The 18,965-nt window shown below is 41.3% G+C and overlaps 1 protein-coding gene and 1 long non-coding RNA gene across 2 annotated transcripts; one reads left to right on the plus strand and one right to left on the minus strand.

Moving 5' to 3' along the window:
- LOC127354478 (uncharacterized) lies at positions 1 to 1,461 on the plus strand. Its single transcript, XR_007881555.1, has 4 exons — positions 1 to 56; positions 142 to 306; positions 573 to 688; positions 828 to 1,461. It is a non-coding gene; the product is annotated as an uncharacterized LOC127354478 (long non-coding RNA).
- A 2,141-nt stretch (positions 1,462 to 3,602) lies between these two features.
- Positions 3,603 to 16,991, minus strand: LOC127354164 (mitogen-activated protein kinase kinase kinase 7). Its single transcript, XM_051383891.1, has 14 exons — positions 16,737 to 16,991; positions 15,068 to 15,178; positions 14,466 to 14,531; positions 13,519 to 13,564; positions 13,128 to 13,266; positions 12,762 to 12,886; positions 12,292 to 12,420; positions 11,371 to 11,501; positions 10,868 to 10,928; positions 9,366 to 9,496; positions 9,137 to 9,275; positions 8,182 to 8,243; positions 7,384 to 7,499; positions 3,603 to 6,056 (listed from the first exon to the last, which is right to left on the minus strand). Exons 1-14 carry the CDS (start codon positions 16,800 to 16,802, stop codon positions 5,885 to 5,887), a joined length of 1,494 nt encoding a protein of 497 aa, XP_051239851.1. The 5' UTR covers positions 16,803 to 16,991; the 3' UTR covers positions 3,603 to 5,884.
- Between the last annotated feature and the right edge of the window lie 1,974 nt (positions 16,992 to 18,965).

The following is an 18,965-nucleotide window of genomic DNA, read 5'->3' on the forward strand; positions in this document are numbered from 1 at the left end:
CCAGTGTTCTCACCCACCCCACACTACAAAGGATCAGGGCAAATGGTTGACCGCAGGTGTGTACACATTATCATCTGCAGCCAGTGTTACTGTAAGAGTTTTAAACACTTTGGATTTATGATAGAAAACGTTGGTTTACAGGAACACCAGCCTTCTGCAGATTGGAGAAGGTACTGACCAATAAGAGGGTTCTGAAGGACGTGGAGAAGCTGAGCCCTCACTACCCGACCTCATCGCTCGACGCTTTTCAAAGAGTCGTTTTGCGCCCAAGAATGTTGTCTTTCCTTTCCTTGGAATGCTGTGCAGGTAAATAAGAGCGGCTATATTATTAGAGATAGGAGTATGCACACACATTCAAACCAAAACCTGCCTGGCGCAGAGCTAAAGCTGTGCAAATCCTGAAATGAACAAAGGAAAAGGCTCCGATGTCCACTCATTAATACAGCAAGGTGGTAAGTGGACATTGGAGCCCTGCATTCTGCGACGGTTTATGTGAAAATAAAGCATTGAATACTGTAACGTCTATACGTGCTCTCCATCTTTATTTATCTGTTATCATTTCTCCTCCCAAGGCTATACCTGGCGGCCCTGCACTTCAGTGAGAATGCAGGACGTCCACAGGCAGCAGCATCAGCCGGAGAGCTGACGGGAGAGTGCACAGCGAGGCCAGAGAGAGCACAGTCAACCAGTAAGATAAAGCTCGTATTCAGAGTCCAACAATGAGCACGCAGCCATTTTACAACAAGGGAAAAATAAATGACATCAAGCCAGTGAGTGCAGTTGGATATTTTCACATAGTGAACATAATTTGCTTTTTGGTTTCTCAGATTACGTGGATGAAGTGTTGGACCTCGTCTTTTACAAGGTTTTCCCGGACCCTGGCCCATATGCAGATGAGGTGCTGAAGATCCCGATCCCAAAGGATCTGTCTGCGCTGACGTAACGGGCAGCTACCTGTCCAGTGTTCGCTCGAGGACAGGTCCGAACCCCACGGTGAACACATTGAGCTCCAGGGAAGTCTGTCCGTACAGCTAGCCCCACGCAGCCGGGCAGTACCACGCCCACTCCTGTAGGCCAGGTCTCTGGACTGAATGTCGAGTCCACTTTGTTCAGCTGTTGCAAAGTAAATGGTGACATTTTCTTTTAAATAGGGTTTCTCTGAAAACTAACTGATATACTAACTAATACAACATTGTATTTCAGCCCCTCACTCAGATTTTGTGAACCTTTTACCAAAGACGCAAAGCAGAACCAAAACTGCTCCTGTGTCAGTTCAGAGCTGTTCACACCACTTGTGGAGAACATTTGGCATCCAGTCTGTTGGAAATGCTGCAGACGCTCACATCTACACACATCCAGCCTGTTCTTAATGATCACATTTGTTGTTGATGTTGTTGATTGTACATGCAACTAACACTTTTTTATTTTATTTTTATAAATTCTACTTGATTTGAACTATTATTTACGGGCTCTGGCTAAATGAATGTTAGTTAAAGGAAAACTAGTCAATTGGTAACGGTGTCCCATAGATGCTGACCACTATTGTGAGTAAGTGCTGTATTGATGATGATTTAAAGAGTGTGACTCTGACCGCTGTTTAATAATGTGATTGCTAGTTTCTCAGTGCTCAGTGACATCCTTAATTAGCATACATTTTATTCTCCACTCCAGCTCCACCATCCTCTCTCCCCTGAACAGAGCCATCTCTAACAGATGAGCTGTGTGAGGTGAGATGGTAGAGAGTGACATCAGCTGCTAGAATCCCAAAGCAGACCGCAGGAACCAAACGTTAGGACTAGAACTTCTAAAGTGGGACAGAGAGGATATCAGTGCAGGGACGGCTGGTGGCTACATAAAGACACCATCAACCCGCGATGTACGTTCATAAAATAGAATAATTAGTTTAACCGACTAGTGAGATTAGCAACGTGTATCTGACTAGTCGACTTATGGTGCACGTCGCCAGTGTTTGCTGTACCAACCTTTCTATATATTTATATATATAAAACAAGAGTTTTGTGTACTTTCAGTGTTTGATTACAAATGAACAGTAAGCAGTGTAACAAATAGGGAAGATGTATATTTGTAATACAATAACAAACCATCTCTATGCAAAAAGAACTCTATATTGGTCTTTAAGGCCCGCCGTCTGCTCTGTAGGTACTGTATGTAGAGCACTCTGTAGTGAGAACACTTTAACACACACTGGGACAGGAAGCTTGGTTCTGATTGTGATCTAGTGTTCTTGTGACCCAGTTAATTAGAAAGGGTCAGCGAGCACTCATACTGCCTGTGTGTCTCTCTGCAGCTGACATTGTCTGGCTCTGTAGGCGCCGTTGCACTATTCCCACTAACACCTGGACCAGGAAGAGACTGCAGGTGTTGTTGATTTGAATGTTTTGTTAGTAATAAGGACGGCTCACCATAAGCAACAACTCCACGTTATTAATGGGAGTACGTGCATTACAATGACATAATCAGCCCCCCACTCAGATCGCCCCGTATAGAGTTTGAAACTGGACTGTGGGTGGGATACACTGTATGACGGGTTAACCAGATGCAGAGTGGAACTGCCTGGCTCAGTGCCTTTGGTCTGTTTTATCCAGAGCTCTCTTCATACATACAGCCTAATAATTAAACATTAACGGTGATGCTAATACGTGCAATGAACACTTAACTTTCCAGAATATATATTTTCTTTAAAATACAATAAATTCTACTTGATTTGAACAGTTACTGAATAAAATATCCTGGAAATTATTGTTTATTATTATTATTATTATTATTATTGGAAATAGCGGGAACCCTGTTTCAGCCACCAAATCACAATAATTGATTACAGTTTTTAGGACCAAAGTGTTGGATGGACTGACTGACACCCATCCTTCCTCCTGGTACTAAAATCACAAATATGACAGCGTCTGTGTATAGAGCGCTCTTTAACTGCAGTTAGACAGACAGGCCGTGTCACTAGCAGTGTCACTGGCAGTGGCTGCAGGAATGTGAGTGATGGCAGTGAGCTCAGCAGACGGGGCCCGGACAGGCTGGAGATTTATGAGTGGGAGGTTTTGGTCGCGGTCCTGCAGACCAAGCTGTTTCTCTGCAGAACCCGCTGAGCTCCGCTGCCCCATCACCACTCGACCTGCAACAGCAACGCTCACTGTGGTCACTACACACTGAACACAGAGGAACTAATGGTGCCTGCTGGCTTCAGGCTTATTAAATGTATATCATTTTGGACTCTCTGAAGCACACATAAATGCTCGTTGAACCCTTTGATGCAAACCTGTACAATAAACAAACAGTGAACGCGGTAATTGCAGGAAGTTTGTGATAACAGATTATTTCCTGTGTTTTCTGCATTTTGGCCAACTTCCTGCACATCCTTGCAGTCAGCAGTCCCCTCCATCCTCCCTGTCACTGAACTGCTGCTGTTCTCTTTGCAGAGCTATTTCACACTTCTTTTTAAAAGAAATAAGTTAACAGCGCCTTTAACAGGAGCGTGGGCTCTCTCACTGTCTGCCTGGCAGCTTCACACGCTTTCATACGGTCTTCCTTCAGACAGTGAATACAAGTAAAATAAATGAAGACAACTGACAAAATACTACAAACTTTGCTTTAACTTTCTAAAAGCATATAACTGCAGTCTGTACATGTTAAAATTACAGAGAAATGTTTCAGGAATTCTATTAGGCTTCAATCAAAAGCATTCAGAAAATAAACCCAGAGAGAAAAACTGTACAAGAACAATCCTAAGGCAACGTCTGAACAAATGCATTTAAACAACAACTCATCCCACAGTGCCCCGCTGACTATAACACATGCGTGAGATTTCTTTGACCCCAATAAGTGCAGTGCAGAATAACAGTTCATATAATTCTGTGAAATATAACTGTGTGTAAAAAGAAACTAGAAATAAACTGATCAAATAGTTTGAATTATTCTACAGTTAGTTCCATCTTTAACAGCCTTTAACAAAGCTTCTCTTGTCCTCCGAGGCAGAATTCCTTTGGCGAGTCTTGTATTCACAGTACAATTGCTTTAAAATGAAAGCGCCCACACTGTCAGTGCCATCCCTCTTTTTATAAAACACAATAAAATGGGTGTGATAAACTGAATGTGTAAAAGGGCTGTAGTTCAGAAAAGAAAATAGAACTCACAGGCGAAAAGGGCGAGTTATGTAACCCCACACTGAAGTGACACCTGAAGCAAAGTCCAATTCAGAGTCCAAGTCCAACTGAGTTTCTTTGGTCCCACCATACCAACACCACTGTGACACACTGAAATCAACATGGACTTTTATGCTCAACCTCACAATCAAATGTACGGAGGCCCAAAGAAGTGGTAGCTACTATTGTCTTCAGCTCATCATCTGTCACAACTGAAACACTGCCCGATAACGTGCTCACTTTTATTTAAAGTCAAACTGAAATTCAGTTCTGCCAGGAAATCGGTTTTGTACATTAATGGTCAAAATCGGAATTTCCTGCAGTGACAAGACTTTCTACACTGGTGTTCTGTAGGAATGAATTTAAAACTAATTAAAAATGTGTTTACTGTCATTTATTTGCTTAGAATTGAATTCAAACAGTCTAAACGGTGAGTGCGTAATCTGTTAGCCCCCTCAGCACTCCGTACCTCACTGTGATTCAAACCACACAGTCCTGTTGTGAGTACTGAGCTCACAGGTCCACCTGTTGCTTTTCATTTTGATCGCTATCACCGCGATGTAGACCCATTTAAGACAGGCTAACGGTAGCAAATGACGCTAACTAGCTTCAACTTTGACATTTTTCCTCCTGGTTCTTATTCTCAGAATTGTGGCCTTCCTCACTTATAGGTCATGCTAACTCTGCATTCATCATCTTCAGGAAATGCAACTCAAGCAGAACAATGCACTGTATATTGGGACAAACTGCTTGCTGGTTTGATTGGCTGGAAGGTTGCACTGGACCTAGATCACTGTGCAGTTAGCTACACTAGCTTCACTAGGGAGGTACTTTGTGGTTTTTTGGGTCAAACTCAGAGACAAGCATTTGTGGTGATGTTTGTAAAATTAAAGCTTATTTGTAAAGATTCAAATGACTCGCTAGGGTTTTTACCTTTTGCTTTCCAAATCTGTACAACAGAGCTGAGATTGCACACAACTGACCCTTCCTAAGTCCCGCCCCTTTCTGCTTTGAGCTCCAATAACAGCTGAGCAAGCATCAGCCAGAACCTCGGCCAGCTTCGTTGTTCCTGTACTTCAATATGCTAAGCTAACCACATTTTAAGATGGCTAAAAGATAAAAGTTCATGTTAGCAAACACAAGCTAACTAACGATCATTAGCTAGCTAGTTAGCTAGCGTTTTGCTAACATCAGCTAACTTAAGATGTGACTATACGGATGTCACCTTCATCTTTCTTTCATCACAGATTAGCCTAGCACATAGCATATCTGAGTACAGGCAGGGAGACAGCTGACCGAGGTTCCGACCGAGGCTTACTCAACTGTTGGAGCTCAAAAGGTCGATTCTGAGAATGAGACCCAGGTTGAAAAACACCAGAGTTTTCCTTTAACCACTTACCTTTAGCACCAGCTCTCACTTGTTACACATTTATGCTTTCCACAAAAGTGTATCCAAAAACAGTTTTGATAGCTGCCTTATCATTATAGTTTATATTTCAGTTGGACTTTAAAGCCTGCAATCCCAAACTGGAATTCTAACATTATCTTGATACATTGTTTTGTAGTGAGTTAAATATATTTTCTCAGGATAACAGGCTTCCCTACTTTAAAGTCAGTTCATAGAGTGATTCCTCTTATCCTTCAGAGGAAAAGGCAGTCTGGGAGAGAACCGAGTAAAAAGAGGTGGACTACGCGCTGTGGCCCAGCCCCCTGTCCTAGCTGTGGTGCTGGTTCTGGCTCTTGATCAGGCTCAGTTTGCTCCTCAGGCCCTGGCAGTGTGCCGACAGGTTGCTGTTGTCCTCCAGCAGCTTGCTGTGCTCCTGGATGAGTCTGGATGACGTCTGCTGCTCCCTCTGGTCCTGCTCCAGCTCAGACATCAGCTCCTGCCTTAAACAGGGAGCAGCACAGAGCCGCTGTCAGTACATCATGGACACTTTCTAAACCAACCCCTTTATGTTCAACTAAAGTCAATTTTACAGGTCGGTCAGGAATCAGGAAACAGCTAGCCTTAATTAATCAGTGAGCTAACAACAACCTAACCTAATTCCAATTCTTAAAGCTGCAGTAGGTAACTTTGATAAAAATAACTTATATTCATATTCACTGAAACTTTTTTTTTTTTCCCAAAAAAAAAAAAAAAAAAAAAAAAATTTAAAAAATGTTCCGATGGCTCCTCCCAGTGCTCCTGATGGTATCTGCAAGAATCCACCGGGCCTGAATGAAAACAACCAATCAGAGCCAAGAAAGATAGAAAGACGCTTTGGGTTGGAGGCTTGAAGATGGTTGATTGTTGAGTCTCATTCCCAGGGTCCCAAAGCATCAGTATTTGATGCCCGGGGAATGAGACTTAACAATCAACTATCTTTCTTGGCTCTGATTGGTTGGTTTCAATTATCTGTCTCATGTATTTCAGTGTTTCAGCAAATATGAAAAAACAATGACCTACTGCAGCTTTAACACACAGACATGAGATTGTTTTCCATCTTCTCATCTCAGAAGAAGAAAACAAACGAGCCTACTTCCCGAAATGTCGAACTGTTCCTTTAAATGCAGAATTAGAATTACAGGGGAGCCAGCGGCAGCAGACGTCCTTGAAGATGTCTCATGTATTTCAGAATCTGTTATTAGGTTAAGCAGCACTTTACTGAACCTAATGTGTTTTATTATCTTCTCTGGAGTCACAAAGAACTCACCAAAAGAGAAGTGATAATGAAATGTGTCAGTCCAGACTGGAAGTGGACCTCAGTAATGACAGGATCAAACAGATACTGTGTGGTCACTCTGTCGCTCTCACTGTTTTTAATGAGCAACTGATCAAACACACAACACACCTCTGTTTTAACTCCTCACTTTCTAACTGATCAGGGGACAATCCCAGCACCAATGCACATAGGTTACTATGGTTACCAGATGCTCTTGCATAGAGAAATATGTTGTGTACGCAGATCACTTAGGAGAGGGTTTCTGCAGGTTTCAACAGGTTTAACTGAAGACTTTTTAAGACCATTACAAATGCAATTTAAGACCTGTTTTACGTCCATACTGGTAAGGACATGAAGGAGAATCAGTATTGGTTCCATGATGGTTTTGTTTTGTAGTTGTTACAGCATGATGAACACAAATTAGGTTAACTAACTCATATATTTTCATATATTATATATTCAAGTGTAGCGTTCTAGGAAAATAATAACACACAATATGTGACTTGACTTACTTCCTCCGAACAAGGTGAGCGATCTCTGACTGGACTTTGAGATACTCCTGAGCCATCCTGATGTGCTGCTCAAACACGGCCATGGACTCTTTGGAGTTTGGACACGGAGCCAGAGGCTGAAAGCACACGGACAGCACGGACATTAAGACACGGTTCCCTAACAGGCCTCGTTTATGACGACATCAACCGGTTCAGAGTGATACTGTGAGAAGCTGCTGGTAGTTTTAAAGCAAATGTGAGAAAGCTAATGTGCACGGTAACCATGGTGAAGGGACTCTTCTCTTGATCGTTGATTGGCCACTTGCCTTAGTTATGATTTTACTTCCAAACTAGTTATGTTTGAAATATTGGTGGTGCAACTGATTTTAGTAGCTGATTTAATTACTAACTCACTGGTAGTTACTGAGCCTCTGGAGTCGACTTCACACCCTAACGTAGGAGAGAACTCACACAGCTGGTGTAACAGGCTCCTGTTTCTTAGGAAGCAATACACATGCATAAAGTATTGCATTCATTTAACACTGGTAGAAGCATCAGCTTATACTGTTGAATAGAACAATTTAATAGCTGGGGGTGGACCTTGTTCTAAAGCAGACAATGATAATAGTATTCTACTGACCCATGCTCCATTGTTTTGTAAATTATAAAAATAAATAATAAATAACTTGAAAATATCTCATTAGACAGAGACATTATTATTATTATTATTACTCCTATTATTATTGATAACAATAGTAGTAGTGTAATGTCAAGGAAAGGTTTTTATGAAATGAACACAACAACGTATTTTCATCTTACCTGTAACTTGTGATCCAGTTTCAGGTAGGCCATGGGAATGGAGCTGTCTAAACCATTGGTAGCTAAACACACACACACACACACACACACACAGTCATTGTCAGTGTAAAAGAGCTCCTGTAGCAGAAAGCACACAGACAGCTGCACAGATACAGACACTGGTAAGTTGAGCTGTAATGCCTCTTAGTGGTGGAGTGTGGACAGTGCAACGTGAGTCAAAGCTCTGACTGTGTGTGGGCATCCAGGAGCAGTCAGATCAAGTCAACCTGTTAAAGTGGGAAGTTGGCAGAGATTTTGCTAAACACCCCAGGTCTGTTATATGTGTTATTAAAGGTCAGCTTCAGTATTTTTCAACCTGGACCTTCTTTTCCTGTTTTTGTGTCAAAGTGACGGATGGGGAAGTTTTGAATCAGGTCCAGCCTTTGAATTTGATGGCCCCCCATATTTATTTGAGTATACAGGTAAGACTACAAACCGAAGAGTGGACGAGGACAGTGGGGGCAACAGGCAGAGGAGGGTGAACCAGCTGATGCAAGGCTGTGAAACTTGGGAGACTGGATGTTTCCTATGGGTGCTGTGACCCTGTGCCCACGGAGGAGATTTCACAGACAGAATCAAGCTAAAGGTACCAAAAATGTTTCATTTTAATTTGTCTGTAGGGTCCACTATGTTGTCAGACACTTACAACAATCGAAGCCTGTCAGTGGCAAAAACAGTAGCCAGTTTTGCACTCTCACTCAATACTGGCCCAAATTCAACACAAAAAACATGGGAAAATAATGTCCAGGTCGAAAAATACCTTAGGCGGGCTTCAATGGAAAATGCAGCATTTCATTTTATTATTTATTAAATAACTACTACTTAATAATACTAAAGCAGGGGGCTTGTGGCCACACCATGAGAGTAAATTTCACCAAGTTGATTTCAGTCTTTAGTAAGTACTGTTCTTCCATACCTGTGGGACTAATCGTCATCCTCAGCTCTGACTGACCGGTGGTGGTTATAGGGCTGGTGCAGTGGGTGGGGCTTTGGGAGCGTCCTGGTTGACTGTCTACACTGGAAACCCTGGACAGACCAGTACGCAATGTGGCTGTCTAAGGGGGAAGAAAAAAGGCTGAAATCATAAAACTGTGTTGAGCAAAGCAGCTGTGATGTGATGTATGATCAGTTTGTGGTTACATTACCTTTGAGGGTTTGAACTGTAGTGGAAATTTGGCCTCAAAGCTTTTTAGAGTTTCTTCTCTGCCCACTGAGTTCCTGAGCTCTGCGTTGTCGTCACTTTTGTTACTGTTGATGGTATAGTCAGCGTACGAGCCTGCAGACAGCAAACACTGATTCATGAATAGACTTTCTCTGAATTCAACACACAGACCCAATTGTTAGCTATAGACACTTGACAGAAGTTCACCGAAACAATGATGCATTAAGCCCAGTTCACAAAATGTGATTTCAGCCCTGATTTTCCACAGGCTGACAAGTTTGGGAGATAACTGGCAAATGCCCCCAGATCAGAGGCAAACCGCTGCGTGCCCCTGTGAGACGGCTATATGTCTTGGCGTGTCAGAGATGACTGTGGGGGGCGTGCAGTGAGCTACAGCTCATCAGATACACACACATAACAGACGTTGAATTAACAGGGTTGTGTGCCTGTGCTCAATTGGGCGTGTATCTGATCCACCAACCAGCACTTCTTTTAATGAGAAATCCTCATTTTTGAAACGGTCTGCCTCTCATTCCCACAGTGTTCTCCCACTGAAAGAGCACAGCTACAATGGAGGCTGAACACAATGAAGCATTAAAATGCAAAGACTGTACAGAATACACTTACCTTACTACACTATCTTTATGGAAGAAGACAAATAATGGCCTTTAGCTCGTGTTTCTAGAGTTAACTGTTGTTACAGACACATTAGGAATTGTTAAAATGGGATATTTCTTAAAGGGAGTTTGGCGCAGGGAGCTTGTGGTTGAATTCAAACTGATATGTTTAATTAAATATTTTTAACATTTTGTCACCACTACACAAACACAAGGTAAGTGGCCCAGGGTTCGAATCCGACCTGCGGCCCTTTGCTGCATGTCATCCTCTCTCTCTGTCTTCAGCTGTCACTATCCAATAAAGGCAATAAAAGCCAAAAAATACTTAAAAGTATAATAATGTTATCTGCGGTTAGTTATCAGTTTTATTAATGGTTTAATAATGTGTGTATTGATTCCTGACACTGGTTAATCGGGATCATTATCAGTTAAATTGTACTTTCTAACAGCAGTATGCTGTAAATGTGTTTGTGTGTTTAAACTTTCCTAATTAAACATGATGTGCTTGCTAATGCTGTTATTAATTACTCTTGATGAAACGTAGTCAGACTAGTTGTGAAAGATCTTGTAGTGTGAACAGTACAGAGATCTGATGACTTTGAAAGTCATGTAGTATGACCAATTCAATTACATTTTATTTGTATAGCACCAATTCATAACAGAAGTTATCTCAGGACACTTTTCAAATAAAGTAGGTCTAGACCGAACTTTTTAAACATTTACAGAGACCCAACAGTACCACCATGAGAGAGAGAGAGAGAGAGAGAGAGAGAGAGAGAGAGAGAGAGAGCAACAACAGTAGCAACAACTACACTAATAGTAGTGACTGATGATGATGAACCAAGGCTCTAGTAGAAGTTGGAGTTACCTGAGCTTGTGGCTGAAGACTGGTGAGGGAGCTTGAGTGGTTCATCAGAGCCTGGAAAGTACTGGAAGATCCAAACACACCAACACCAACTTTTACAAAGAGCTCATTACAGTTTGATCTGGACCATAAAGCCGTATTAGAAGGAAAAACATATCCAAACGTGTTGGTGTTAACAAAACATTAGCACATTTCAACATTTTGGGTAACATGATTGGTGATGAGAATATCAATGTGACTCTCATGCCTATGTTTACAGAGCAGAGCAACAATATCCAGTTGAAGGAAGATGAACTTCCAAATATGGTTGTTTAGTTGGTCATCAACTCTGAGTTGGCTTAATGAGACGGTTGGACCTTAGTTGAGTTTGTTAGGCTCACCATGAGCCCTACTTTCTGTCCAAGGCTTACAAAAATACACCCACTGACATCTCTAAAGCTAATTCTTATCTTATGTTTAGTTTGTTCTGTACCCAAACAGAAATGTAAAGTGTGATGGAACTATACCTTCATCAGATTGCTCATGGTGTTCTTGACTTCCTCCATTGACGGTCTCTGGCTAGGTTCTTTGTCCCAGCAGCGAGTCATCAGAGTCTCTATGGGCTCTGGAAGGTCTTTGATGAGAGGAGGCCTTGTACCTACGTCACAGTAAACAGTCAGTCAGTCAGGGGCCTGGAATGCCTAAATGTGATAAGCTTTGCGTGCTTATGATCACTGCAGGGAAGGAACAACAGTTAGTCTGCAGCTCTATGAGGCTTTCAGCTCATTCTTTTGGTTTACTGAACTATGGTCAACTTTAAACCGCTCTCACTGTAAAACTCATAGTAAAACAAGAGAGCTGCTTTCACTTTAGAAACAACACAATCCTATCAGCATCCAATCAGTTGACACAAACTGATTGGATGCTACCTGCCCAGTGTCAACGGGACAGAGAGACACAGTTAACTAGTGTGGGGAAGTATCAGGCATTTTTCAACATCCACCCACCTGGAATTGCATTCATTTAGGCTGCTTGAACTATTGGTGAAACACTCTTTTCCATGTAGAAATAACATAAAATGATTGATCACTGATTTTGACGCTTCCTAAGTACCGCCTTTTTTTCCTCTGTCGGGGTTCCCACTCTTTTTAACTCTTGTTCACAAATGGTCCTATCATTTACCAGTATATGCCTAGTACAGACACATTGTTCCCAGTTTTATTCCTCCTTTTTTATTGATGCAGTTGCATGATGTTTATGGGACACTCTGGGTTAGCTTGCTTTTTATTCTTCTCAGCACAGCCGATTTTTCTGCAGCGTCTCCAGTGATTTGGCTACAGTTCACTACAGTTTTCCTCTAACCTAGGTTTACATAGTCGATCTGAGTGAGGAGCTAAAACAAAATGAAAAAGCACATCACCAAAGCAGCTGGTACAGTTGTGGCTCACCTCTGTGGACGGCCCACATTATACAAAACGCAGAGCCTCCGATCTCATCAAAGGGTTTCTTGCGTGTGATGACCTCCCACAGGATGATGCCCCAACTGAACACGTCGCACTTTTCACTGTAGTTGCTGCCTGAGGAAGACACACATTTAAGTTATTTTTATTGTATTCAGAACTAAAAAAATCACAACTAGCAAAATGCAGGTACAAGTCAGTATCTTGGAAGCTAATCACAACAATGGTCACATATTTTAACAGCTGACCAAAATAAAAGAGAATGGTCCACATACTGTACCATACTGTATGTGCAGTTACTGACTGTGCAACACAAGAAAATCTGCATAATACAACTAAAATGAACAAACATCTATCACTTGATTTGGCTTTGTTTACATTCATATCAGTTTTTTGAATTTGTAGTTTTAGTTTGCAAAGTAGAGAAAGTAGAGTAGAAAGTAGAGTTTGAGGCTCACCTTCAAACACCTCTGGTGCCATCCAGGCTGCACTGCCTTTATTGTTGGTCATGTACGTCTGAATATCACAAGCTGTTCCGAAGTCACATATCTTCAGCACGGTACCACGGGCCACGAGCAGCAGACTGAAACAGGACAGTGGACAGAGATTAGAGACTTTTCATTCACAAATATATTTTACTGATGACTCTTCTAATGAATCCTCTAGGGATCATCTAAATATTACACATATTTACATTTAAAGCAGCTTTTAAACCTTCTTGTGACTTGTGATCGTCAATGATCAAATCAATCAATAGATCAAGTGACAGCCACATACCTACCAGTGAGTTCTTACAAAAACTGTTTGATCATGAAGAGTCTTACTTTGGTGGTTTAAGGTCCCGGTGAATTAAGGCCTTTGGCTTCATAGAGTGCAGATAGGCTACTCCCTGTGCGCACTGCAGACACCAGCTCATGGCATGGGATGCTGTGTAGTGGGGCTGTGGGTCTGCACTGTGCAACACTATAAGTGACATACAAAAAGAGAAGCAAAGAATGAGATAATACTGTATGATCATATACTGTATATATAATCATTTATTGGCAAAAACTATTCTGCCCAACAAAATCATAATAATAAATAATAAAAATAACCAGAATTATCCTGTGATTCAGACACTAATCCCTTTAAGAATAATTACTATCTTATGCTGTTGATCATGACATCCAGTCAATGTGAATCAACTATATTTTTTACAGACATAATATTACTTACAGTTATATAAAGATCCACATTCTGCATACTCCATGACCAGACAGACCTGACAAAACAAATGATGTTACCTTAGCAGTGAAAGCATGACAGTGAGGCATCGGTCATATGTCTGCCTGTAAATATAGCTACAATCTGCAACTCCCTGACAACATGTTCATATTAACAACAAGATGATGGACTAAAATAATGCAGTATTAACCCACAAAATGTTTATTGATGTTACCGTGTTTTACCCACACACTCCACAATATTCTGCTCTTATACAACCACTGTGTTACTTTGTGTCAACACTTTATCTCAGTGAGTGGGACATGGCACTACTATATGCAAAAAATCTTGAAAAAACTTTTTCCACGTGTATGTTGTCGAAAGCACAGGGCATTATAAATCCTATGAATAAATTAGCTCAGACTTTTATTTTGAAGGCTACATGTTAACACTTCCGGCATTGTAATATTGTGTTGTGTCAGTGATATATTTTTATGTGAGTACATTATATTTCCATGCAGAGTTGGCACACCTCTTCCAAGGGAATCTGTCTTAACAAGAAACACAGGGAATGTTTAATTTGACGAACTGTCTGTGAAGCACTTCTAGTAACTTTATTTTGTTTTATTTTTTCACCTGGAAGGCGAAGAGAGTACTGAGCTTTAACTTTTGAATACAAAACAGTCCATCACTGAATCTCCACTGACAGTTAACAGCCACCACATGCTTCAGAGAAAAAGGCAGTGCTTCCCTCTCTGACCTTGCTGTCAACCGAGGTGATGCCTGATGGCATTGTGGAGGGACAAACACGTCAATGAAACAATTCTTATCTAAAACCCTGTTGATCAGCTCTGAAATTCATTCACTTGTCCTTCAACACACACATCATAGAGAGGGGCACTGGTATGTTCATAATACAGGAGTAATCAGCGCCACAGTTCTGAATGCTGTATACTTACTGGATTGTCACAGGAGCCATACAGCTTAACAATGTTGGGGTGATTGACCCTGGAGAGCTGGCGGAGCTGTACACAAACACAACACACATATTACCATAAATATATCCATCTATATATTAATATTTCTGTCTGTTTGTATTACATTATATATTTATATACATACACTATATAGATAAAGTTATGTTGTGTGTATGTCTGCATACACTGGACTATTATGGGTGTTATGTAATGTAACCTGTATCCAAAGTATTTGTGATAAAACACCAGTATACAAAAGCAACACTTCCTGTTCAATGTGTGTGTGGCTCGTGGTGCATTCAAGTGTCGGTATAAAGCTTGCTTAAGTTTTAAAAGTTATAGCAGAATCTAAATTTATAAGATAAAAATTTATTTGACATCATCATCTCATAGGGCCTAACAATAGGTCTAATGAATTACACTAAATACAATAATGTCATCTTCCACTAAATAAGCCACTGTTCATCAGCTGACTCTCACATCTGTAAAGTCCCACAGCACCTGAATGCACCAGTATCAGTTTCACTATCAGAGCAGCCTACACCAAAAAGAGGAAATGCACTGAGAACAACAAAACAACAAACCTCAACAAGGAAAGCGTTCCTTTCATTCTCACTCTCAATGGTCTTGATTGCTACGTCCTTTCCTTTCCACACGGCCTTAAAGACGACTCCAAATGTCCCTCTGCCAACAGCCTGAAGAGACACACAATATCATACTGAGTGCTTGAAGAAACTCATGACATTTACTTTGTTATTGTAACAAAGCCATACTTTATTGAGTATTTTTTATCAAGTTTCAGATTACAGCGTAAAAACAAGCGTCCTGATAAACTGTGTGAGAATGGAACAGAATAAAAGGAGCTGAAGCAGCAGCTGCAGGAGGGCAGAGCTCCAGAGAGGAGACACTGCACTCAGATGATACTCTGGGAAACATACATGTTCCACATGTTTGCCTCCACTGGCCGAGTGTCTGGGTGGGACGGGAGGTGTGATCACACCAGGGCCAGGGTTAGCATCTTGTGAACAGTATAAAAAACAAAGCTCTTTATTTTCCTTTGCTTTAATGTGCATGTTTGTGGGCTGCAGCTGCTGTTAGTTTAAACCGTCTGTACATCTCTGTGTTGTCTGCCTTGGCGATGCTTTATTCTGCTGTTAGAGTGGCAGGTTATTTTATTTATATGGCCCGACAGATATAGCCCTCTAGAGGAGTACCAATACGGCAGCCGATAAAGGGAATATTTGAGCTGCAAAGAAAATAGACACTGATTTTGCACTGATGTGTCTGCACAGGTACCCAGAAGGCTGCTTTCTTGTGTTACAAGAGAAAAGGTCCATGTTCCAAACAATTCTTTCGTCCCGGGGTCAAGGTGCAGCTCCTGGACGGAGTCTGACATTGTTTTTGTTTTTTAGCGACTATCCGACTAATGAAAAGTTTGTCGACTGAGAGTCTTCTCATTGACTAACGGTTAAGTCGACTATTAGGGGGAAGCCCTAGCATATACACTGATACCGATATGTCTGCGATAGGTCAGTCAGTGTGTCTGAGTTTTGTCCTAAAGTCATAAGGAAGGCAATCATATATGTATATAACAGTTGTATACACAGGCTGCAAATGTCCATATAAGGAAAAGGGATTTATTGTTGTCAGAATGCATTGGACTACTTCTATTAAATATCCTATTATACTTTCTTTTTTTAACTGAGTACATGTTGACACAGGTCATTCTACTTTTACTCGAGGGAAACGTGCTGGTAGTTTTTCCTCCAGCTCAGGACACAATGCCCAGAGAGGGGGAGGAGCAGGGGGCAACTCATTCTCGCCCTGGACGCCCCAAGGTCTGGCCCTGGTAAACAGGACCCCAGTATCGGGGGAGAGCTTTTAAATGCACTATATATTTACAACCAGCTAGCTAACTTACTTGGCTTCTACCAGTGTGCCCATTTTACGACCAGTCTGCCCTTTCCTACACTGGGGCCTCGCTTTGCTTGTTAAAATGCATTTAGGGTGTTCAATAGCAAACGCTGCTCTTGTGTTTCGTGGTTTAAACTCTCTCTGTATTTCACATTAAAGGACAACAGGACAGTAATTACAACACAACACAATTACACCAGCAGACTTATCCTATAGCCTATATCACTCCAGCTTCGCTCATGAACAGACAGAACATACAGCTGCATTTAAACTCCTGGACCGTTCGTCCCAAAGCGGACAGAGCTAACGTTAAGAGCTGTTGTTGGTCAGTAAGTTTACCGCTTCAACTTGGATGTCTTCATACTGGATGTCTTCAAACAGGCAGCCGGCTGGAGTCTCCACCATCGCGGCGACACTCCTCAACGCGAGCCGACGCTGGAGTTAAACCCCGAAGCTTTTCTTGTGGTTATCGGAGCAAAACGATACGCTTCGAGGTTAGTCGGCTCCTGCCCCCAAGAAGAAGCCCTTTTCATCTGTTGCTGCGAAATCAGGAAGTAGCATTAGCGGCTCGCGCAGCCTTTTTGCCTACTGGAACTTCCGAGGCTGCGCGCTCGTGAACGTCCCACGTACTGCGTAGAGGGGGAGGAAACCCGCACAACGGAGCCTTTCCGACAAGTTAACCCGGGATTTTGATTGATTTAAGAGTGCCGAGCATATTTTAAGTCTATGTTTGAGCTGTGGTTTAAATTCGTAGTTTTATAATAGTAGCCGTATCATACAAGCGCTCCGCGGTGGCGCGGTCTTGAATGCAGCTTTGTTTTCTTTCTGCGTGCACTAGAGCCTCCACCAGGGGCGGCAAACAATATTTCCATACACGGGACAGTATACAGCCCCCCCCCCACAGGACCCCGTACAGCTTGTATTCATTAAACTTATTTACCATGAACATTACTGTGAGCCTTCAGCATTATTCAGCGGGTCTGACTCATGTGGGCGGAGCTTAGAGGGTGACTCCATCATACATAGAAGTGCTGCTGACTGTGTGCTGACTGTGTGCTGCTGTGGCTCTGCAGTCAGGTCCAAACACGCTCTGCTTTTTAAAAAGCTCACTGTTCCAGTTTAGTTGAACTGTTTAAAAAAGCAGCCCAGATGTGTTCTGTGTAATTGTGACTTGCACCTTTAATTTACAATACACGTTAAGATTATTATATTACACATGTACAGTACAATTATACCTATATATGTATTTATAAGCTATCAGTCTCTACATATATCATTATATATATCTCATTTATATATGTATTCGCACAGTACAGCTACCTCCTGTTGTAATCTTTGTGCAATTTCAATATTTTTTTTCTTATATATTGATGTTTCATATCTGAAGGAAAATGCTGTATTTTCTCTTTTATTTTTATTACATGTGTTTTTTCCTATCTATCACACGTTTTTTTATTGTGATTTATATAGAGATGCTGTAACAAGCAAATTTCCCTGGTGTGGGATCAGTAAAGTGTAAGTCTTATCCTATCCTTTCTCAGAGCTACCAGCCTCATATGGATTCTACAGGGATAATGATATACACCGATCAGCCATAACATTCTGACCACCAGGTTATGGTTATGGTGTGTTATCCTCACGCTGTCCATTTTTCCTGCTTCTAGCACATCAACTTTGAGGACAAAATGTTCACTTGCTGCCTGACATGTCCCCCTGCAGGTGGCTAATCAGTGTCCTGTCAGTGATCATGTTATGTGATCGGTGTATCTGTTTGTAGTCTCTCTCTCTCTCTCTCTCTCTCTCTCTCTCTCTATATATATATATATATATATATATATATATATAATTTAAATGACATATTTATTCACACTACAGAGTGATTATGATATCAGACATATTGAACTGACATATTATAGTTGATCATCCAGTGTTTTCTCTCTCTCACTCTGTAAGTGGATTTGTGGGACAAAACCCAAATGCAGTATATCGTACCTCAGTGTAAAAATAAAAATGTACAGTATTGTATAGAACAGTATAGTTCCTGTTCTGCTACTTCAGTTCAACTTTAAAGTGGACATGAAACACTATATATATGTAGTTAGCATAACCTACCAGATAAATCCCCACTCTAAATATATATATATGTATATATGTATATATATAGGTTTAATTCCTGGTGAACCTGGTATAAAATAATAAAATAATAAGTTAAGTGTAGTGCCATCTTGTGCTTGTGTAGAATGTGACTGATGTTGGCTTGGACGTCCTACATTAGTTCTCATTAGCTAACTAGTGACAGCAGGGTGAAAGGAATAAAAAGGGCACCAGCTTGCAGTAAGGTGTGATGCATTTATGATGAAACAGCTTACTCAGGGTTAGGATTAGCACCCTAGGGACTTTACCACTTTTTCTCCACCCGCAAATGTAAAAGAAGTAAATGGACAGCACTTATATAGCACCTTTCTAGTCTTAGGGTCACTCATAGTGTTTTATAAAAGTCACACTCACACACATTCAACATAACGTTTGTGTTGCCCTTGGATGCAGCAGTAAAGATTGTCCACTTTT

The sequence above is a fragment of the Dicentrarchus labrax genome, unplaced genomic scaffold (genome assembly GCF_905237075.1).
Source record: "Dicentrarchus labrax unplaced genomic scaffold, dlabrax2021, whole genome shotgun sequence".
Classification (NCBI taxonomy): Eukaryota; Metazoa; Chordata; class Actinopteri; family Moronidae; genus Dicentrarchus; species Dicentrarchus labrax.